This window comes from Leopardus geoffroyi, chromosome A1 (assembly GCF_018350155.1).
Source record: "Leopardus geoffroyi isolate Oge1 chromosome A1, O.geoffroyi_Oge1_pat1.0, whole genome shotgun sequence".
NCBI classification, from domain to species: Eukaryota; Metazoa; Chordata; class Mammalia; order Carnivora; family Felidae; genus Leopardus; species Leopardus geoffroyi.
In genome coordinates this window covers 11879242-11899405 of record NC_059326.1, presented here as the reverse complement: position 1 = coordinate 11899405, position 20164 = coordinate 11879242, and the positions used below count along the sequence as shown (strand labels likewise).

General features: G+C 35.3%; 1 protein-coding gene across 6 annotated transcripts in view; it reads right to left on the bottom strand.

The window, feature by feature from the left end:
- The window catches only part of PDS5B (PDS5 cohesin associated factor B), a 191910-nt gene that overhangs the window by 10194 nt on the left and 161552 nt on the right, over nt 1-20164 (bottom strand). For 3 of the 6 annotated variants that reach the window (XM_045473553.1, XM_045473563.1, XM_045473587.1), the window contains exons 25-31: nt 15377-15581; nt 12282-12396; nt 10374-10506; nt 7397-7516; nt 6089-6151; nt 5360-5505; nt 2800-2905 (exon numbers count right to left, since the gene is read on the bottom strand). In XM_045473553.1, coding sequence (XP_045329509.1) covers nt 2800-2905; nt 5360-5505; nt 6089-6151; nt 7397-7516; nt 10374-10506; nt 12282-12396; nt 15377-15581 — 888 coding nt within the window. The remainder of the gene's footprint in view (nt 1-2799; nt 2906-5359; nt 5506-6088; nt 6152-7396; nt 7517-10373; nt 10507-12281; nt 12397-15376; nt 15582-20164) is intronic. The other 3 variants (XM_045473574.1, XM_045473581.1, XM_045473596.1) reach the window with 1 other exon arrangement.

Below are 20164 nucleotides of genomic sequence, written 5' to 3'. Positions count from 1 at the left end.
TCTACCTACCTACCTACCTACCTACCTTTGTTGTGGAAGAGGTTACTGTGGTGAAGCAAATCTCCTTTCCCCCAAATGTATACTTGATATAAAGCAAAATTACCAGACTAAAGTTACTTATACACATACATACATCTACCACGTATAGATGTTTAATTGGCTACCATACTACTTAGTTTTTCAATTGCTTCTCTTATTTTTCTAAGAGTACAAAAGAAAAATGAATTTGTCTCTTCTTTTTCACTGTCATACCTTTGATTCCTATTTCATGTCTTCCTGAATTTGTCAAACATTCTAGAACAATCTTAAATAATAGTGATGACAACAAATTACTTGTTTTGCTTCTGATTTGTAATTAAAATGTTTCAAGTATTTTGCATTTAAGAATAATTTAAGAAGAATAACTGAGTCAATGATTACTGATTTAAACAGATAAAACTTTTAGTATGTTAAGGAAGTATCCTTCTGGTATTGGGTTAGTAAGAGTTCATATGTATCAAGAATGGATTTTAAGTTGTATTTATATCTTCTTGACATGACCTGAAGTTATCTTGTTAGTATTCTTCTTATTTGGTATACTGATTTGATATATTATGTTAAAAGATTTCTTAACATTAAATTATCCTTACATTCTAGGAAAAACAGACCTATAAGTGACTGGTTTTAATTTGTTAGCATTTATTTGCATTTTTGTACAAATAATTATTGTTACTCAGAGATGCAAAGGTAAGAGAAATACTGAATTAAAGTTAACTTTACAATTATCACCTCCAGTTTTAAACTTTACAATTCATTTTAATGTCCAAAAATGTGATAAGGTGGCTGAATTCCTTTATACTCTGGAAAAGGTTGGTGGTAAACAGGAAATTTAATGTCTGCTTTCTTGAGAATACTATAAAATAAGCTAGTTTACTAAAGCACTACATTCTCTAGTTTCTTTTTCATTTTGCACTGCATTATCTTAAGAACAGAGGGAGAATAAAACTGAGGTTAAAAGCAGGAAATAAGGAAAACATTCTATTTGTAAAACTAAATATTTGAATATAAATGTATATGGACAATAATTCCTTTGTGATGAAGTTTTAATATCAAGGTGGTAGTATATACAAAGGCAGGACTCTTTCTCTATAATCTACTGGTCTTTAAATTGAACTTCTGTCCCAAAATGCTAACCTCTTTAAGGATATTTCAGTTGATATGTATTAGTAAGGTTCTTATAGTATTTCTGAAAAAGGATACAATGTTACACAAAAGGCACCCAAAGGCTTCCATTATAATTATACAGATAAATCTCAAAAGCTCAAAATTTCACAACTTTGCTATGGAAAAGAGAGACTTGCTCTTCACTGCTCTATAATATGGCAGAACTAGATACAGAATTTATAGGATAACAAAATATTAAGAATTCATCACCACCATGCTTCCCACATTTGGGGGGGGATATACATAAGGGAGCAGGTCAGTATGTGGGTATAGGTGGCTTAGTTGATGCGTTGGATGTTTCCAACAAATGCGAGAAATTGTAAGCTTTCCACCTAAGGCATTTTTAAGCACGTGGTAAACAACTCATAAATGCTAATGAAGGAATTTCTGCATTAAGTGAGAAGTAGGACTAGAAGACATAAATACCTTTTCCAATTCAAGGTTCTCTTCTATATATCCAGATAACAGGATTCCTTTCTGGCTAAGCGATCAATTTTTAATTCTGCTTGGGCAAAATTTTTAAACAGCCAATAAAAATCAGAATTTACAGTATAAGTAGTAAGGATTTAGTAAGAATTTAAGAATTATAATTTTTTAAGTGGAAAGAAAAACAATCTGGCAGAACAAATTACTGGAGAAACTTGAAAACAATTAAAAATAATTAAAGCTTTTTGGAATATGTAATGTTGGGCCAATGGTAGAGAAGAAGGGCAGTAATATTTCAGAGAAAGCAAAGGTATTTTATTAATAACGTTCCACCTCTACTGGGTAGATTTCAAATGCATTAACATTTACTTTATAGTAATCGTTACTCAAAAATATTGATCTTTGTAATGATAACATAGCAGCAACACCAACTGACTTGGACTAATTCATTTATTCTGATAAACCTTAACAGTTAAGTAGCCACATTTTACAGATAAACTGATTCAGAGAGCCTCATGAATTTTTCAAAAGTTTAAAGCTAACCTAGAAGTCAAAATGTGCCCAATTATTAAGGTTATCAGGATGTATAGAAATACATAACTGTATTCTGTATCTGTACTAAAATTTAACAAACCTGTCTTTAAATGTCATTTACAAACAGTCTAATCATACAAATTATCACTGCTATTAAAATTTAAAAAGAAGCCTTCATGAAAACTGCAGCATTCCCTACCTTTGCTAGAAGCTTACTTAAGTAATGAAAGGCTTAAGAAAGCATCTAAAATGGAGGAGCCTTTAAGGATCCTCATTCTACTTCCCTTTTCTAATGCTAAGTCTAAACTTACTGTTTTAAACAACAACAATAACAACAACAACAACAAAACAACAACAACAAAAACCCCCAAATAGTTCTGAGTATGGGACGGGCATGTTTGATTTCCAAGATCTACAGAATAAAGATCACTCATTAGAATGACAAGAAACACAAGAGATTCAATATACTTAAATTACAAGGTAGAGGATAATGATGAACTCACATTTGTGATTAAAACCATTAAGAGAAAATCAAATGTCAAATTTGAGAGTAATGTTAACTGGTTTCAGTGTAAACATTATTACTTATACAGTAAAATTTTTATTATAATTATAAAATCAAACCAAATATCTCACCCTTACAAGATCAGAGTCGTCTCTCTTGTCACTTTTTTTTCCTGGCAAAGGTGATGACATTGTATAATCTTCATTTTCACTGTGATCCATTTCAGAGCTATCAAGCCTTTTAATATAGACATTTGTTATTATTATTACAATGAAACAAACTTAAAAGCTTTCCCTGTTCCCTAGTGTAGCTTTACAGCTATATGAGGAAAAGTTTCATTCTTTTCCGAAAAGTATCTGTTTCATTCTATCATATTTAGCACCAAACCAACAAGCAATGAATTACATTTAATAGAGAAACTTGAAGAATCACAAATTTAGTTTTCTTACTAAGTCTTTTTAAAAACTAAATTCTATTTTGGAGTGGAAACATAAAGCAAATTAAAACCTTTCTGGTTAGCAAGTTGGATTGGCCTATGTTACTACAATCCGCACCTATCTCTCCCATATTCCCAGTTCCGCTTTTTCTTCTTTGAGTTCTTTTTTTTAAATTTTATTTATTTTGAGAGAGAGAGAGTCAGTCAGTCCCAAGGAGGCTCAGAGTGGTCCACGCAAAGCCTGACATGGGGCTCAATCTCACGAACCGTGAGATCATGACCCGAGCCGAAATCAAGAATGGGACACTTAACTGAGCCACCCAGGCCCCCTTTCTTCTCTGTATTTTTAACACCCTGTAACACACTAAAGTTATTATGTTTATTCTCTACTAACTTCCCCTGCTAGAATGTAAGCATGGATCTTTTGCCAACTGTATTTATTTTATACTAAGCACTTGTACCAGTGCCAGGCATAAAATAGGCACTCAATAAATACTTCTTAAATGAATTAACAGCACAAGCTCACAAGCTCTCATTTATTGGTATGAAGCCTGTCTTCTGTCCTAGGTGATCTCATCTTTAATGTGACTTTGAAAACCATTTATACATCGTTAAATCCTAAATTTCAATCTCCGGCCTAGAAACTACCCTGAGCTCTAGACTCACATATCCAACTGCCCACTCACTTGAATTTCCTATAGGCATGTCAACTTTAACACAGCCAAAATAGTTATTTGGACATTCCTCTTTTCCCCATCTCCCCAGAAAACACACACACACACACACACACACACACACACGCGCATGCATGCACAAAGCCTGTTCCTCTTCAAAGGCTTCTAACATCTCAGTAAATGGCACCGCCACCTACAGAAACATTCAAGCCAAAAAAAACCCCTAAGATACATCCTTACATATTCCCTTTTCATAACTATTCACATCTACCTCATCAGCAAGACAATGTGGGTCTAAAATCAAAATAAATCCCTACCATCTTCTTCCCTCTTCTTCCCTTCTCTGAATTACCATTAGCTGACTCCTAACTGGTTTTTTTTTAATCTCAATTCTAGTTCCTCTCTTCTCCATAAATGATAGGGCAATCTAATAAAAGTTGCAAATTAGATCACTAGGCTCCACAGCAATATCTGAGCAAAGGGAAAAAGTCGAAAGCAATTTTGAGGCTCTCAGCCTAAATGACTGATCTTCTTTGATTATAACCAAGATCCAAAAAGAAAAACCAGTAACTTAGGATATGAGTTGCTGGAAATGGGTTTGGTCCTGTTAAGTAGGAAGCCATCCCACTAGAAAATGTCCAAATGATATAGGTGAAGGCGACTTAAGTATCAGCCACTAATATGTATTAATACAGGAATCTAAAACAAGCACTATAAATGTATTTTTGTCCACTCTCTAGCATCTATCATTTGACAATTTATTCGTTACAAGGAAACTGATGAGATATTTTAGAATGTCTCATCCTTTCTTTATTGATTGGTTATGAACAATGCAAAGATAGCACAGTCTTTCATAATAACTAAGCAAAATCAATAATCAGTGGCAGTTAGGGCCTGTGCAAGGCTTTGCTGCTAACAAACTGCTAAGTACTACACAAAAACGAGTTAAACTGTGAATTATTTTCTCTTTTCCTCTTTCTTAAGACGAAAATCTGTAGAGCATGATTTGAAAGTACAAATTTAAAACAATTTTTCTAAACAAAAAAATTTATACATGTGCATGGGAAAAAGAAACTCAAACCAAAAAGTATAGAATCTCCTTCCTATACTAGACTACCACAAGATGTTGTGTATTCTCCCAAAACTTTTCTATGCATATACAAGCCAATCTGAAGACAAATCCCTTGTAAAAACTCGAAAATACTATAATACTGTTCTATTCTTTGCCTTTTTTACTCAATAATATATTGTGGAAACAATTCACATTAGTTCATACCTCATCATTTTTAATGATTATGTCTTCTAATGTATGGTTGTACTATAATATAACAGTTTCAAGTTTGCCAGACATTTAGCTTATGTCTACCAATACAGGGTATCCCAACAAGCTAAAATATGAAAGCCTAAGATAGAGTGCCTATCTAAAATAAAGAAGCAAATAAACAGGAAGATGTAAATGGCTGTTCGGGTATGCACTGATTTCCACTCACTGACATTAAATGTTTTGGGTTACGTTATTTTAGATCTCATTGCCTTGATGGAATCCTTAAATGTAAAGTATGGTATTTCTTAGGTACTTACCTCCCTTTTATTCTTCCAGGAGAGCTTGGATTTGAGCTGCTGCTTGCATTGCTTACAGTTTCCATTCGTGATGATTTTGTCTGAGATTGCTTGCCTGCTGATGAAAGTGGCTTATTAACAGCTCCTAGAACATTGGTTGTTTTAGGCTGAAATGAAAAATGCATCTCTCTTTCTATTTGATTAAAGCCAGAAGAAATTTATACATAAAGAACCATAAATCTCTGTCAAAGTATTTACATACAAATCACAGACACAAATATACCTATCCTTAAGCAAAATAAGGATTATAAATTGAGTATCACTTGAATAAGTGAAAAACTATACAGACAAGCATAATAGTTAAGCTTCTTTGTGATTTAGAAGAAAAGGCTTACATAGAAAGAACAAATAAAATGTGCAGTCAACAATAAAAATAGATAATCAAACTGCTTTGGGAAGACATAAGATGTTTTTAACTTTAAGATTTTTATCTTGACATTACAGGATAAGATATTTAAAGATCAAGGTCTCCAGCACTTTATTTCAGGCTACAAAATAAGTTCATGTTATCTCAGCTTGCATTTATACTGTAAATATATTATTTCTTACTAGTAAATGGAAGAGATCTAATAACTATTTTCTACCTTAAGATACACTAATTTTTAAAGAAATACAAAATAACATAATTTTGCCAATAATCACAGTAAAATAAACTACCATGTAAAAATCAGAATGACTCTCAAAACGTACTTTTCCAGGAGTAAAAAACGATTTCATTTCTGGAGGCAGATAATTTTTGGTGTTACTGAAATTCTACAAGCAGGAGAAAAAGTTGTAGTTAGTGAATAATCAAACACTATACAAGAAGTGCTTCAAAGCCAACAAAGCATATAACAGATTTTGTTTTAAAGTACATAATAAAAGACATACTTCAATAATAAGTTCAAACACAAAATTTCAGTCACGGATTTTAAATACTGTAATAAGCTTAAACTAACCTTCTACCAACTCCAATATTAACAAAACATATTTGAGCTCTAATGTGCTAGAGCTCTCTGTAAGTGCATCAGAAAACACATGCTTCTGTAAAAAAAAAAAAAAAAAACTCTCCAGAAGAGACCACATTTACTCTTGTTATCTTAATCATGACAAGGTGAAAGCAGACAGTCCCTTTTAGCTACTGGGTGAGCCTGTTCCACAAGGCTGTTGCAAATCTCTGTATGTTGGTAAGACCTTAACTGCTATTTTACGTAGAAACAAACACAAACATAAAAACAAAAACGGTAGTGGTGCTTTCCAAACTCTCAGTCAATAGGCTTAGATGCATTATGAACCTCTAAGAGAATCTGGAAAACACCTTGTATAGCTCGTACAATACTAGGGGCACCTGGGTGGCTCAGTCGGGTTAAGCGTCTGACTTTGGCTCAGGTTATCTCACAGTTCGTGAGTTCGAGCCCCGCGTCAGGCTCTGGGCTGACAGCTCAGAGCCTGTAGCCTGCTTCAAATTCTGTGTCTCTTCCTCTCTGTGCCTCTCCCCTGTTTGCGCCCTCTCTCTCAAAAATAAAACATTAAAAAAAATTTTTTTTTGTATTTCCTACAATACTTGAGTTTTGTACTGAGTTTGGGGAACATTCTTGTGGTATTCCCTGGGTCTCAAACCTGTTCCGGTGTCTGCCCTTGTTTCTTCATACCAGTTATAAATTTCAATCAAGGGCTTATAACTTCAGACTCTATCAGCATTCTCCTTCCCATTTTGGATCACTGGCCATTAACTGACAGATCTACATGCTTTGATCACATTTTTGCCTGTACTCGTAGACTGGCATAAAACCCCAAACACAAACTCTAGATAATCCTGATTAACCTCCGGACCTTGTTTGTGTCCTCCGATTTGGCCCATGTGCTAGTCTTGCACCACATTATTAAGACGCAAGCTGACCTTGCCACGACATTAGTAGTGCGCCAGCTCTTGATACTGATCCTTCCTAATCTTCCCACAACCTAGTGCTGAGAATACATTTTATTTCAATCTATACACACAAAATCTAAAATAACTACCTTGTCAGGCTGGGTGAAAAAACGAGCTGGTAGTACTGGGTCTTTAGGAGATTCCAAACTGTATGTGGTGCTCTTTGACATGATGATATTCATGGCAACATCACACACAGTGTACAGTTTCTGCAATGGTATTAAAGAAAATTAGGTACTTAAGGTGGCAGCCTTGACTCTGAATTAGGAGTAATTCTACAACATGCAATTAGTACAGGCATACCTCAGAGATACTGCAGATTCGGCTCCAGACCACCACAATAAAGCAAACGTTTCAATTAAGTGAGTCAAATGAATTTTTTGGTTTCCCAGTGCATATAAAAGTTATGTTTCCACTATACTATGATCTATTGAGTGTGCAACAGCATTATGTCTAAAAAACAACGTACACTGTAATTACAGTACAAGAAATTAAAAACTTTTATTGCTAAAAACGTTAACCATCATCTGAGCTTTCGGTTACTTGCAAAATCTTTTTGCTGGAAGAGGGTCTTGCCTTAATGTTGATGGCTGCTGCTGGTCAGTGGTGGCTGCCAAACGATGGAGTGACTGTAGTAATTTCTTAAAATAAGACAAAACTGTAGTTTGCTGTACTGACTGACTCCTCCTTTCACTAACAATTTCTCTGCAGCATGTGATGCTGTTTGATACCATTTTACCCACAGTGGAATTTTCAATATTGGAGTCAATCCTCTCAAACGCTGCTGCTGTTTTATCAACAAAGTTTGTGTAATATGCTCAATCCTTTGTTGTAATTTCAACAATCTTCACAGCATCCTCATCAGGAGCAGATTCCATCTAAAGAAACCACTTTCCTGGGGCGCCTGCGTGGCTCAGTCGGTTGAGCATCTGACTCTTGATTTTGGCTCAGGTCATGATCTCACAGTTCATGGGATGGAGCCCCAGGAAAGTGGTTTCGGTGCTGACAGCACAGAGCCTGATTGGGATTCTCTCTCTCCCTCTCTCTCTGCCCTTCTCCTGGCTCACAGTCTGTAAATAAATAAACATTAAAAAATAAATAAATAAACCACTTTCTTTGCTCATCCATGAGAAGCAACTCCAAATTCATTAAAGTTTTATCATGAAATTACAGCAATTCAGTCACATCTTTAGGCTCCATTTCTAGGTATAATTTTCTTGCTATTTTTACCACATCTGTAGTTACTTCCTCCACTGAAGTCTTGAACCCCCCTCAAAGTCATCCATGATGATTCTAACCAAGAAGTTAGAATCAACTTCTTCCAAACTCCAGTCCATGTTGATAATTTGACTTCTTTCCATGAATCATGAATGTTCTTAATGAATGTAGAGTGGAGAATTCTTTCCAGATTTTCATTTGACTTTACCCAGATCCATGAGAAGAGTCACTATCTCTGGTAGGTACAACCTTACGAATGTATTTCTTAAACAGTAAGACTTGAAAGTTGAAATTATTCCTTGATCCCTGGGCTGCAGAATGGATGCTGTGTTAGCAGGCATGAAAATAGCATTAATCTCATTGTAGGTCTCCATCAGAGCCTTGGGGGTGACCAGGTGCATTATCAGTGAGCAGTAATATTTTGAGAGAAATCTTTTTTTCTGAGGTCTCCACTATGGGCTTAAAATGTTCAGTAAAACATACTGCAAACAGATGTGCTATTTGTTTGGCTCTGTTGTTCCATTTATAGAGCACCGAGTAGACTTAGCATAATTCTTAAGGGCCCTAGGATTTTCAGAATGGGAAATGAACACAGGCTTCAGCCTCTAACAAGAGGCTGCATTAGCCCCTAACAAGAGAGTCAGCCTGCCTTTTGAAGCCAGGCACTGACTTCTCTGTAGCTAGGAAAGTCCTCAATGGCATCTTCTCCCAACAGAAGGCTGCGCTAGAAAACTGTTATTTAGAGCAACCACCTTCATTAGTTACCTTAGCTACATCTTCTGGACAACTTCTATGTCAGCACCTGCTGTTTCACTCCGTACTTTATCTTATGGAGATGGCTTCTTTCCTTAAGCGTATGAACCAACCTCTGCTAGCTTCTTTCTTCTGCAGATTCTTCACCTCTCTCAGCCTTCACAGAATTACAGAGTTAGGGCCTTGCTCTGGATCAGGCTTTGGCTTAAGGGAATGCTGTGGCTGGTTTGATCTATCCAGGTCACTCAAACCTTCTCTGTATCAGCAATAAGAGTATTTCACTTTCTTATCATTTGTGTTCTCACTGAAGTAGCACTTTCAATTTCCTTTAAAAACTTGTTCTTGGCATGCACAACTTGGCTAACTATTTGGTACAAGAGGCCTAGCTTTCAGCCCATCTCAGTTTCTACAGGCCTTCCTCACTAACTTTCATCATTTCTAGCTTTTGATTTAAAGTGAGAGATATGCTACTCTTCCTTTCACTTGAGCACTTGGAGGCCACTGTAGGGTTAATTGGCCTAATTCCAATATTGTTGTGTCTCAGGGAATAGGGAAGCTTGAGGAGAGGGAGAGAGGACGACTGGTGGCTACAACAGTCAAAACACACACATCAGTTAAGTTTGCGATCTTCTATATATGGGTGAAGTTTGTGGAACCCCAAAGCACTGATCACTGATCACAGTTCACCATAACATATACAATAGCAATGAAAAAGTTTACAATATTGCAGGAATTACCAAAATGTGACACAGGGACATGAAATAAGCAATAAGCAAATGCTGTTGGAAAAATCCTGCCAACAGACTTGCTCCATGCAAGGTGGTCACACACCTTCAACTTGTTAAAAAAAAAAAAAAAAAAAAAAAATGCAATTATTTGCAAAGCGCATTAAAACAAGGTATGGCTGTGTGTAGTTTTCAGTACAATAGTGTAAGTTAAACTATTGTTTTCAATATTTCTAATTACCAATAGAAATACTAATTATTAAATAATAAAAAAGATTGACAATGTCTATACATACTATAGAAGTACCACACCCACACTCAAATGCTTAAATCAACAGGGAAACATGATTATTTACAAAGAATTACATACTTCATTCATTTTTGCATCATCTGGTCCTTGGGCATCTTTTGTTTGTTTAATATTTTCTACCATCTTTCTGATAAACGCATGACTGTTATTTTCATTTTTAGCCATTAATATTTCTAGAACAAACCAAAGACATCTAAGAAAAAGGGAAGAAAAAAAATGAAAAAATTAGTTGTTAAATATAGATAAAATAATTCTTAATATAAATATAATAAACTCCACAAACGGAAAAAATTAAAAAGGAAAAAACAGCTATAAATCAAAAGAGAAAAAAAGGTATGTCACACATACAAATCACAACTTATCAGCAATGTAGGTGTGAATTCAAAAGACCCCTTCTCAAAATCTCAATAATTTTTCCAAAGAGGCAGGTTAAAAAAGAACTTAAATGGTGGAAATGATGAAGTGATCTTAACCCCTAGCTATGACAGGGAAAGAAAATTGCCTAAAATAATAACCGGGCCATGGATAAAGTGAAGCCTCAAGCACTCAAGACAGCAGTCCTGATTGGACGTTTTCAAGAAAATATAACCACCTAACTCAATAGTTAAGAATCTTCATGAATAAATTAGAGAGGAAAAAAACCATGGTTGACAACTACACATACTGTCTTTGCTTAAGAGGGAAAAATTAAAAGAAAGTTTCACTAGCTCAGTTAAAGTTAATTACATACAACTCTGTTCAAGACCAAACCAAAAGTGCTTTGTGTCTTTACTATATAGACAGAATGGAACAGAGCTGTGGCACAGAGGAGAAAAGTAAAGTGAGAAGAGAGAAAAGTAAAGTGAGAAGCAAGGTATCATTCTAGAAGGGGAAAAATAACCTTTAGGATCTTGGGAAAATAATAAGTTCTTCTGGAGCAGCTCTCTGACAGAATGGGAAGAGTACTCAAGACTGTACTGGGCATTTTACAAATAAACCAAAAATATTTAGTAAATTCCAAAGAATATTAAATGTATTCGAAAACCAAAGTTATCTGAGAAAGATGGTTAGAAGTTTTCATTAGTTACAATCACCCTAACACAGAACTCATTTTGGGAGAACTGCTTAGTTTTAAAAAAACAGAAACTGTGGCTAAAAGAGGGTAGTAACAGCTTTTCCCTTGCCATAAAAAAGTTACCAGTAATTTGATTTTATTCTCTTGAGGTACCACGAATATTTATCAAATATTTCTATGAACTAAGACACCACCAGTTTTTTTCCTTTAGTAGGAAGCTAAAGGTATAATAAATTCATTTATTCAAAACCACAGACGTTTATCGTAACAGAAAGAGGACTAGGGGTCTTAAGCTTATTTAAAGAAGTATGGCGGTATTAGGAAGCCTTCTCTAAATATTATTGTATTTCCCTATTCCACACCCAGGCATAGATGGTCTTTCTGCCTCTCAACAATAATCTTTGAAAAAATTACAAGTGACATAAACTTGAGCTAGAAAAACACCAATGAAGTAGTAAGTGGGGTAGTTCCTTGGTAACCAACTTGGCCCATTACTAAATTAGACCATTCTCTCTTCCTACAGAGAAAGATAGTTAATGCAAAGAAAAAGTGCTATGTGAATAAAGAAGAGTATTAATTCGCCCACATGAAAATTTAGAGTTGTAGAAGAAAGCAGGAAAAGGTAAGAACTGGAATGGAAACTCTTAATGGACTGCATCAATAGAAAACAAGTGCCAGAACGAAAGAGACACAGCAGTGCACTAATTATGCTAAATTAACTTTTGGGAAATCATATAGGAAATGAAATATGAAGATATGGTATGAAAAAAGAAAAACAAGAGAAGAAATAAGGGAAGAACGTGGAACTCCTAAGAAATTAAATAAATCTAATTAATTATAATGGCAATTCCATTATCAGCAACAAAGAGAAAAAACTTTCAGAAAATATGAAAATGGAATGAAAAAGGTCTTACTCTTTAACATCTTTCAGTTGTTCAATATCCTGTACTTTGACATAATCTGGGTCATGTGCCAAAAGGTGAATTGTATACGGAACAACATACTCTGGTAGAAGAGACAATAATTTTTCTGAAAAAGAAAAAACAAAACACAAACATCCAGGTTAGAAAACCAAACCTTACACTTTGTCTCTGATACCGTATTTCTTGCATCCCAGTAGTTTCCCAAAATATGGCTACAAGAAAAATTTATTGAAATGTCCAGTGTTGAATTACACCATAAAGACTTTATTCATTCATCCATCATGTCCAATATTGAAATGCCTACTAAATGCACCATATGCTGAGCCTACAAAGACAAATATTTTCATTTTCAAACACACATGGTAAAAAGTGACCCAAACAAACTATATCTAAGAAAAAGAAATATAAGATCTATTTTTCTTGTGATTATGAACAACCTTATGTTTAACACTCCCTTATTAAGCTGAGCAAAAAATAATAATAATAATGCATCTTTCAATGTTAATATGGCACAAAAAATAAGAAGGTTGATACTACTTGAGATTATTTGTAAAAAAAGAACAGATTTAAAGTAATGGACTTCAGAGTTTCTAGGACATTTGAAGTAACAAACTTTTATTTTAAATTTTTTTTTTTTCAACGTTTATTTATTTTTGGGACAGAGAGAGACAGAGCATGAACGGGGGAGGGGCAGAGAGAGAGGGAGACACAGAATCGGAAACAGGCTCCAGGCTCTGAGCCATCAGCCCAGAGCCTGATGCGGGGCTCGAACTCACAGACCGCGAGATCGTGACCTGGATGAAGTCGGACGCTTAACCGACTGCGCCACCCAGGCGCCCCAACAAACTTTTATTTTAAATTCAAATATTTTTATATTTTGACCTGAGATCAGCATATTGCACTAGAGGTCAGAATGGTAATCCTAACTAGTTTTACCAAACATTAGTCAAAAAGACCAGGAGTCATATACTGAACAATTCCTTTTATATTTCCTACTTTCAAAATAAAATTTTAATTTTTTTTTTAAGTTTATTTATTTTTGACAGAGACAGAGTGTGAGCATGAGCTGGGGAGAGGCAGAGAGAGAAGGAGGCACAGAATCCACAGCAGGTTCCAGGCTCTGAGCTGTCAGCACAGAGCCCAATGCAGAGCTCGAACTCATGAACTGCAAGATCATGACCTGTGCTGAAGCTGGACGCTTAACTGACTGAGCCACCCAGGCGCCCCTCAAAATAAAATTTTAAATCAGATACTCAACTTGGCATATAATAAATACTACATGTGTCAATAAGACACCAAGTTTTATTTATTTCCTTATTGCTGAACTCTAAGAGAATAGTTGGTGTGTAATATTTATTTCAAGAAAATATAGAATACAGAAGAAAAAAGTAACAAGTTTCAAACTCAGTGATATTCAAATTCAAATGTATCAAGTATTTATTCAATGCTTACTATTTTCTAGGCTTACTACTTTTATTGGGGCATATTATTTTAAGTACAAAGATGAGTAAGACTAGATAAAGATCTCACAGGAAAGTGTAGAGACACAAACTATACTTCAATGTGAAAGGCGCCTTCAAGTAAGTATAGCTAACAAGTACCAAGTACTTCTTTGAACCACACATCATGCCAGTTGCTTTATACACATAACACTTAAATCCTCATGCTAACCATAAGAAATGAGTATAATTATATCAATTTTACAAATAAGGAGACTAGGGCTCAGATTGAGAAAGTAACCTGCCCCCAAACAACCAGTAAACAGAAGAGGGATTTGACTCCAGAGCTCTTATTCTCCAAGTTTGAGAAGGAAGAGAAAGAAAGAAGGCCCCAGTGATGCAGTAACACCAAAACTGTATTTTAAAGGATTCAAAAGGTGCAAACCACGCTCCTTAGTTTTCTTTATATTTGTCTAGAAGGGCAGGCAATTTCCAGATAGAGTTGACAACAAAGTTAAAAGATGGTTAAACAAATTTCAAATAATCCATAGTATAAGATACACAAAATTTACAGGTAGCTTGAAACTCAGGCTGAGAGTAAGGACCATGCTAATGAGTTTCAACTAGATCCTATCAGCAATGAAGAATCAACATGGATTTCAAGCAAGGAAGTACCATGATCCAACCTGTTTTAGAATGGTATTCTTGATAATGGTGTGTGGCACAGCTGGAGATGGGTCAGAGGCAAGGAAACACAACAGGAAGATGTTTGGAGTGTATTCAATTACCCAAGTGAAATATACCAGAGTAGGAGACCTAAGGAGAGAGACATTCAAGGTATCTAGAGGATTTGGTGACCAATAAGAGGAAAAAAGAAGGTACAAAAATAAAGGCCTGATTTTTGACTTGGGTAACTAGGTGGATTCTAATGCTGTTAAAGGAACTCAAGGGTGGCTTGAGCCTGGGTGGCTCAGTTGGTTGAGCCTCTGACTTCTGAGGGTCATGATCTCGTGGTCCGTGAGTTCGAGCCCCATGTTGGGTTCTGTGCTGACAGCTCAGAGCCTGGAGCCTGCTTCAGATTCTGTGTCTCCCCCTCTTTCTGCCCCTCCCATGCTCATGCTCTATCAAAAATAAATAAACATTTAAAAAATTTTTTTAGAAATACAATGAAGAACTCAGACACAAAAACTAGTAACACAAATGGGATAAAATGAGATTAAAAACAGGCACATAAGCACCGGATATTAACATCAGCTACCAGTGAAAAACAATCAAAGATAAAAGACCTGTACTTTTTTAAATCTAAAAGACAGTACTTACACCACATATGTGTGTGTGTGTGTGTGTGTGTGTGTGTGTGCGCGTGCACAAATATTTCACTGTTTTATTAAAAGTATCTCCAATGTCATTGCTTATTTTCCTTGGCCATTCAGTCAGTTACATAAAGAAACATGGGTTGGTATTTAAATACCTATGCATTTATATTTGTCAAATGAACTTTTTTAAAGGAAAACGGTTATTGAAAATTAGTAACAACTTTGTATTTAATGATGGCCAATTAGAGTATAATAAATAGCAGTAACATCACTTTGTGTTCAAACTGCAACTGGCTAGAATAGTATATTTCCCATTTTCACATATGCTTACCACTAACGGCTGCATGCTGCTTCAGATACTCGCGTCTCACATTTATATTTTTGACCAGACACTGCCTAGCATGAGCTCTTCTCTCTTTTACAGGATCTTTTGCACAAAGTGCACAGATTGCCATATACTCAAGTGGAAGCCGTAATCGGGAGAGGCCTTTGTGAAGTTTCTGAGCAAACACTTGTCTTACTTGATAGCATTCATCCTGTAAAGACAGAATTATTCCACAGATTATTCACATGGCAACAAAGAATAAGTAACAACCTCACATACAAAATTTGAAGGGTAAAGGAGAGCAAGTTTATGGACAACCACTGCTTCTGCTCACAAGACTGAGGGATTGTGACATGTTCATTTCAAGGTTGTAGTGTTCACAAGGTACCAAGTTACATGTGTTAGAAAATACTGAATATACTTTTAAAACAGATAAAGCTAGTACATATAAATCCATCCTAACTTAAGGTATTAAAAATAGTTTAAATACCATCTCCTATCTAGCTGTTGCACTTACTGAGCAAGATAAAACTGTCCAATTTATATATTTTAGCTTTAACAGTGAAAAAACTATTCAGATTAAAATGGACAACTCTGAAGGCAAGAGTTACTAGTCAATTTCAGGAACACCAAATTACTTTTAGTCCTATAAATGAACCGATTGTTCATTACCACTGTGCCTGCTTTCCTCATACTAACTCCCTCTACTAAACCGCCCATCTCCACTCTTCTAGCTAACTCCTCCTCATCTCTAACAACAGCTCCCATATCTTCCAGTCTTTATCAGGCATCCAGCTATCCTCTCTTAGCACTCTGTATCTCTGGCATAGCATTCACTATACAGTATTAAAATGATTGGTTTATAGGTCTTACCCATCACGGCTCATTCCTTAAAGACAAGAACTATGCCTTTATTCACTTTTGAGCCTCTAAACCTAGCACAGTATCTGGCATATAGATTATCTATGGAATAAGCTATAGGACAAAGCTCAGTATGACATTTGAGTCATATATGAAACGTATAAAGACCTTCATAATTACACCTTACCCTCCACCAATTAACACAAAGTGTGGTGTCTTTCATACTATTGCAATGTTATGCATACTATTTCTACTATCTATAATGTACATTTTGGTTTTCAAAACCTAGGTCATAACATCTTGCTCTTATCTTTAAATCCTTATTTTGTGTACCTTCTCTCATTTAATTTAGACTTGTTTATCTCTTTTTTTTTTTTTAAGTTTATTTTGAGATAGAGAGAGAGCACAAATATGAGCAGGGGAGGGGCAGAAAGAGAAGGAGAGAGAGAATTCCAAGGAAGCTCCCCCACTGTCACTGGAGTCCGACACGGGGCTCAATCCCATGAACCGTGAGATCATAACCTGAGCTGAAATCAAGAGTCCGACACTTAACCATTTGAGACACCCAGGTGCCCCCAAATATCTATTTTTTAAGAAGTATTCTTGGGGCACCTGGGTGGCTTAGTCAGTTAAGGGTCCGACTCCTGGTTTCGATTTGGGTCATGGTCTCACAGGCCATGAGACTGAGCCCCATGTTGGGCTCTGCACTGACAGTGTGGAGCTGCTTGGGATTCTCTCTCTCTGCCCCCCCCCCCCCCCCACTCTCTTTCCCTCCCCTGCTCACTCATGCACTTCTCTCTAAAATAAAATTTAAAAAAATAAGAAATTAAAGAGTATTCTAATTCCACAGAATTATTGTCAACCCTCACACCCAACAAAATAAAGTTGACATCAACTCATTCCTTCCTCAGTATTAAAACTCCCACGGGGTAGAGGAATCTTCATTATCTGATTATTCACCATGAAAATATCCAATTACAAACCGTGTAAGTCAGAATATCACAAATATATTCACAGATGAACACACCATTCATTAAAAAATTAATCTCCAAACATCCCTTCCCCCTACTCAGATACATTCTCAACCAAGACCATGTTTTTGTTACTTTCTCACTAATCACTCAGGATCCAACAATATAAATTAATTACTGAATCATGGCAAAAGTAGTAGGATTCCCAAAATTTGTCATTAAAGTTAGAGAAGAACTGTTAAGTCATGTGCAAGCTGTCACAGTTAATAATGAAAGAGGAGAAAACTGACAAGAATGATGACAAATAGGTACATCAAATAGAAAAGCATGTGAAGAAAAAACTTAAAATATGTCTTCCTAGGAACTGAGACAGCCTCCAAATGTTTGTTTTTTGCAAAGATGATTATCCTTTTGACTATGTTACAAAAGTTAAATGTGAAGTACGGAATAGAGTAATACAATTTTTTTTTGCAGGAAAAAAACATTCAAAAAAGCAAACATTTAATACTTTCATGGTTATGGTTCTAACCACTATTTGGTTCAATATAAGAAAAAAGAAGATGGTATGTAATACTACAAAACATTTTCCTCAAAGTTCCAATTAAAGCTTTTATTCACTAACTAACTGTGAAATTAATTTGTCTGCATCTTAAGTAAATTCACTTTTAGTGCCCTTTCCTAGTACAAATTATCCTCAGAACTACTGACAGTGTCTTGCAAATAGTTCAATTACTTTGTGTATCACATTGTATTATCAACACTTCTTTATATTTTCTGTTCTAAGAGCTTTTGTTCTTAAGGGCAGTAGCCATGGCTTTGTATTTTACAGAACCTAGAACAACGTACAGCAGATAGCAGTACAAAGTAAATTTTTCATGAATTGCATTCAAATTCTAAAATACTTAATTATTAAATAATATTAAGATTCATATTATTGAATTTCTATTTTCCCAGATTTACTTTCTATTCGAATATACAAGAATCTCTGAGATACCTTTTTTTTTTTTTAATATGAAATTGTCAAATTGGTTTCCATACAACACCCAGTGCTCATCCCAACAGGTGTCCTCCTCAATGCCCATCACCCACTTTCCCCTCCCTCCCACCCCCCATCAACCCTCAGTTTATTCTCAGTTTTTAAGAGTCTCTTATGGTTTGGCTCCCTCCCTCTCTTTTTTTTTTTCCCCTCCCCTCCCCCATGGTCTTCTGTTAAGTTTCTCAGGATCCACATAAGAGTGAAAACATATGGTATCTGTTTTTCTCTGTATGACTTATTTCACTTGGCATAACACTCTCCAGTTCCATCCATGTTGCTACAAAAGGCCATATTTCATTCCTTCTCATTGCCAAGTAGTATTCCATTGTATATATAAATCACAATATTACCTTTAAAGAACTCAACTGGAGTAAGAGAAATAAAGCAGACGTATATAAAAATAAAGCATGATGCATGTATGTATCAAAAGACTGAAGATAAAATCTGTGGGGAATAAAAATGAGACCAGCTGTAAGAATCTGAGCAAGTTTTGTGGAGAAGGTTGTGTTTAAGCCTTGATTTGCAAAAAGGGTCAGAGATGGACTTGTGGAAATGGGAGGGTGAGAAGAAAGCAAACTACAGGCACATAAAAGAAAAAAACTGTTCAGTTTCACTGAAATGAAGGTAGGTAAGGGTAGTGGGTTAAACAAGATTTTTTAAGTGTATATTTGGACCCACAATATTAGAAGGGTTTGAACAGCCAAACTGTAAAATACATGCAATCTTTCTTTCTTTCTTTCTTTCTTTCTTTCTTTCTTTCTTTCTTTCTTTCTTTCTTTCTCTCTCTCTCTCTCTCTCTCTCTCTTTTTTTTTTTTTTACAAGTATAAGCCCCTAAATATTTTTGACTGGGAAAATAATATGATTGGAACTGTGATAGGGAAATTTAAACCACAGCAGAAAAGTCTCCCAATAGTCCAGGTGAAAGCTAATGATGATTACAGTGGTAAGAATAGTTAAGAAGATATGAGTGAAAAGATATGACACAGGACAGATTATCTGCACTTCTGTAACAAGGCACAAGGACAAGCAAATAGTCAAATATAAATCATTTTTCAATCTAAGAATACCATTCGGATTTATTTAATGCTTACTGAGGCTCTACATGTCAGTAAAGAATAGATTTCAGAAAGATTATGAATTCAGTCTTAACATTCACAGACCATAAGAGTTTGAAATTTCTGTTTAGCCTTATAAGTGGCACCAGACTGACCTGCAAAAATGTTAAAATGTTGCTAGTACAGGGGTCACCTACGAAGAAAATAAGACAGCTAAAAAAGAATGTATAAGTGGAAAATTTGGTCATCAACAAATCCTTACAGAATACATGCATTTAAAGGAAAACAGAACAAAAAAATGTAGTTAGAGAGGAACAACAAAAATCAGGAGACAGAAACCAGAGAGAATTTCAAGAATAAAGGTGCAGTGAGCTGTGTCAAATAATGCAGAAAGGACATGTATAATGAAGACTAACTAGTATCACTGGACTCGAGGCCTTCAATAAAGCATTTTTGGAAAAACAAGAAAAGCAAATGCCAAAATGTGAGTAGTGAGGACTGAGAGATAAGTGGGTAACAGAGACAAAGATACAGATTACTCTTTGAGGTTTGGAGACTGAAAAAGAAGAGACAAGCACATGGTTTAGAAGCAAAGCAGAAAGGTATTTTTCAGGAGGGTAACTGCGTATGTCTGTAAGTTGTGAGAATATGCTAATAACTAACTTTCAACCATTAACACATGTTCCATAGTCAACAGTATTCCAAAGCAATCTTAAAACTTAGGCAATCTGAACTTTCACCTTGGGAATTTGGTGACTGAGATAGTAATACATAACATATATTGTGCTAGAAAATCTCTAGAAGTATGGATGCTTTTCACACATAGTGAATATTTAACGATTTGTACATACTTTTTACACACAATTAAGT